This window comes from Triticum aestivum, chromosome 3B (assembly GCF_018294505.1).
Source record: "Triticum aestivum cultivar Chinese Spring chromosome 3B, IWGSC CS RefSeq v2.1, whole genome shotgun sequence".
NCBI classification, from domain to species: Eukaryota; Viridiplantae; Streptophyta; class Magnoliopsida; order Poales; family Poaceae; genus Triticum; species Triticum aestivum.
Genome location: NC_057801.1, coordinates 391,664,588 through 391,668,180, shown reverse-complemented (window position 1 = coordinate 391,668,180; position 3,593 = coordinate 391,664,588). Strand labels below are relative to the sequence as shown.

Here is a 3,593-nt window from a genome sequence, read left to right as displayed (position 1 = left end):
TCAAAGGGTTTTAAAAAAAAAATTCTATAGAAATTCTATCCTATGAAATTTCTATAAGATTCCTCCAAACCAAAGGAGGCCTTAGCTTTTAACTAGTAGAGATAGATATTTTGAAGCAGGACAAAGAAAAAAGAGATGATCGAGAGAGATCCATTCTCCCCGCCAAAAAAGAGAGAGAGAGAGAGATCCATCCCTCCACGTTCCGGACGCAAGGTCCAACGACAGCTTGCTCGGTCCCGCCCACGTACGAATCATCCAAAATCGCAGAAAAACAAACATTTTGTAAAGTGAAAACGATAGGGGCAAGATCTGCCACGACTCCATTTTAACTGGTCGCCGCAGCCTCCGCCCGACGCTGCCGCTTCCCCGCGATCTCTCTCCCGCTCTCTTCTCCCCACCACCACCCGAGTCGTCGTCTCCGTCGCCGGCCGCCATGGCTCCGGGCCTCTACACCGACATCGGCAAGAAGACCAGAGGTGCTGCCAGTCTCTCTCCCCTCCTCTGATTGCCTCTACGGTGCCGATCTTGATGATGCTGTGATGTGATTGTTTGCACGCAGATCTGCTCTACAGGGACTACTGCACGCACCAGAAGTTCACCCTCACCACATGCACCCCCGAGGGCGTCGTGAGTACCAGTGCCATCCTCTCCCTCGCACTTCTTCCATAGCGATTTCGCAATTTTGTGTCCCGTAGCAATATCTCAGTTACGGCCCGCCGTCCGCGTCGCATTCCCCACATTGATCGACTACTTACGGTACAAATGCATGTTAGAATGATGCCCGCCGATCTCTATTCTGTGCCTCTGTACCGCCGTTGGCGACACAGATCGCCGCCGTGCCACTGTGTCGAGCTGTTCTCATTCCGTGTGTGCGTGTTCTGCATGTAGGGTTTTCAGTTTTGGCCATGGAGGGAGACTCTATGGACCCTCATGTGTTACAAGGATATTAAATCTTTGTTCAGGGACCGTCTCTTCGCTCTCGCAACGAGCTGCCAGAACTTTCCCCTTTTCCCTTTCACCTTGACTGGATTGTGCATCTTTTGATTCCTTGGCACGAAGCATTTCTTGAGGAAATGAACTCATGATCAGTATATGGTTTAGGTAACCATGTCTATGGATATGATTTGTGCACTCCATATTGATGGTTTTGGTTTACCTGTATGGTTTCGGTAACCGTGTCTCTGTCTAGTATTTGTGCGCTACTACATATTAATGACTTTGGTTTACCTACAGGCAATCACAGCTGCAGGAACTAGGAAAAACGAGTCAATCTTTGGCGAGCTTCAGACCCAGCTTAAGAACAAGAACTTGACAGTTGATATCAAAGCAAACTCAGAGTCAGATGTAAGCCGCCTTTGCTCCAACTCTCCCTTTTTCTCTCACATGAATCATGTATAAACATCTGATTGCTTGTTTTCCCTTGATATTATTTCTCACATATTTGGCTTTTCTTTTATGCCTCATAATATTAATTCACAGCAATGCACAGTTCTTGAGATTTTTGATTCGCTGATGAATATTTCACATCTTCCAGCTTCTGACAACATTCACAGTTGATGAGTTTGCAACTCCAGGGCTGAAATCAATTCTCAGCTTGGTTGTTCCAGACCAGAGGTCAGGGAAGGTATAATTTTCTTACCACTCCGTTTGCTTAAACTTCTAATCTGCAATATGGTGATCACTGTGATAGGAGATTCAATTTGTATTTTTCTGCCTTGACAGCTTGAACTCCAGTATCTCCATGAATTCGCCGGTGTCAATGCAAGCGTTGGGCTGAACCCCAACCCTATGGTTAACCTTTCTGGTGTATTCGGAAGCAAAGAACTGTCAGTTGGTGTTGACGTTTCATTTGACACGGCAACTAGCAATTTCACCAAGTACAACGCTGCTTTAAGCCTCACGTATCCGGATCTTATTGCTTCACTCCACCTGTAAGTATCTTCTCTATGTGCAGCTATCATATGTATTACTACTATTCAACTCTTTCAAGATTGATAGATAATGTCGGTTAGCAATCTGATTCCATACTAAGGTGTCAAGTGCGGTGCTTCATCGCTATTATAATAGCATTTGCTCTTGTAATGAACTTTCACATCTCATCCAGGAACAATCACGGTGACACCTTGACTGCGTCTTACTACCACTTAGTAAAGTCACATTCAAGCACTGCTGTTGGAGCAGAGCTGTCCCACAACTTCCCAAGGAACGAGAGCACATTGATATTTGGATCGCAGCACTCATTGGACCCGCACACCAGTGTGAAGGCACGCTTCAACAACTATGGCATGGCCAGTGCCCTTGTCCAGCATGAATGGCGACCCAAGTCACTCGTCACCATCTCCGGCGAGGTTGACACCAAGGCAATTGAGAAGAGCACAAAAGTTGGTCTGTCATTGGTGCTAAAGCCTTGAGATGCACAGCTGGGACCCTATGTTTTGAAAGAAAAAAAGTTCAGTTCTGCTGGATTGGAATAACATGGCCCCAGGTCATCTCTTCGCGCTTTCATTTTGATCTTGAATTCCTCCTTTGTCCACATAATCTGTTTCCTAGGCAAATGTTAGCCTTGACGACCTCATTATTTTGATTTGATCATCAGCGCCTGTCAATAATTTCTGGTGATTAAGACCTGTTGTGAATCTTGTCAAATGTGACAGATTGGCGGTTACAGACAGCGTGTTCAATTCATTCCTTGATGCCCTTGTCCAGTTGATCCATTTGATGTGTGAGTAATTAATCCTCTTCGATGCATGCTTAGTACTCCCTCTGTAACTAATATAAGAGCATTTAGATCATTGAAGTAGTTAAGTTATCTAAACGCTCTTATATTAGTTTACGGAGGGAGTACTAACATTGTTTGAGGAGCTGCGTGTTGTGGTATTAGTGGTAACGATTTAAGCTAAAAAGCCCCTTACACGGCGCCCAAGAATCTGCTCACGACTGGGTCTATTTTCGCACGGCGCAGGGTATCGACGACGGCAGTGGCGAGAGCTCCTCCGTGTGTGTGTGTGAGTGAGTGATTGCTCGGCTTGCTAGTAACGAGGGTAAGCGTATGGCCATGGCTCCCGCGACACCGCGCCCGCGGCCGGCGGCGCCGCGTTGATCTCCCTCCTCCGGCCGTCATTTCAACCGCCGAGACCAGATCTGGGCTGCTCTCCGCGTCGTCTCTCAGCTGCACTCCCTCTCCCCTTCAGGCTCTCGAAGCTCTGCTCATGGCCCTCGTGTCCGCGTCGTCATCTCCGACTCCGTCGGAAGCACTGGCCGCGGCTGCTCTTGCCTCCCGCATGGCCGCCTCGGCAGCTGGCGGCCGTCTGTCCCGTGCTGGGCTCCCGCCGAGGCCAGATGTGGCAGCACCTCCGATGGCGCAGTCGGGCATGCGCTCTCTGCCTCGCCCCCGGCTTCCTCCGACCGGTGTCGCCGCGTTTTCCGCCCTGGACGCGGCGCGTGCTGCTCCAAATCGTGCTCCTGGCCTGCTGGTTGGAGGGCTTGGATCCCCTGCCTCCGCTGACTCTGCTCCTGGCATCACCACGCCGTCAGCCCCAAATTTTTTTGTGGGCGCATCGTCCCCAACTCCTGCCAGCATTGCTACGGTGTCC

General features: G+C 49.2%; 2 protein-coding genes across 2 annotated transcripts in view; both read left to right on the top strand.

Annotated features, from left to right (window-relative positions):
* Nucleotides 1-220: 220 nt before the first annotated feature.
* Nucleotides 221-2,714, top strand: LOC123070016 (mitochondrial outer membrane protein porin 3). The gene is made up of 6 exons (XM_044493022.1): nt 221-476; nt 560-627; nt 1,234-1,344; nt 1,535-1,624; nt 1,723-1,931; nt 2,105-2,714. Exons 1-6 carry the CDS (start codon nt 434-436, stop codon nt 2,409-2,411), a joined length of 828 nt encoding a protein of 275 aa, XP_044348957.1. The 5' UTR covers nt 221-433; the 3' UTR covers nt 2,412-2,714.
* A 117-nt stretch (nt 2,715-2,831) lies between these two features.
* The window catches only part of LOC123070017 (lysine-rich arabinogalactan protein 19), a gene marked incomplete in the record, with an annotated part of 3,039 nt that continues 2,277 nt past the window's right edge, over nt 2,832-3,593 (top strand). The window contains 1 exon segment of the mRNA XM_044493023.1: nt 2,832-3,593. Within this exon segment, the coding sequence (XP_044348958.1) occupies nt 3,210-3,593 (384 nt within the window).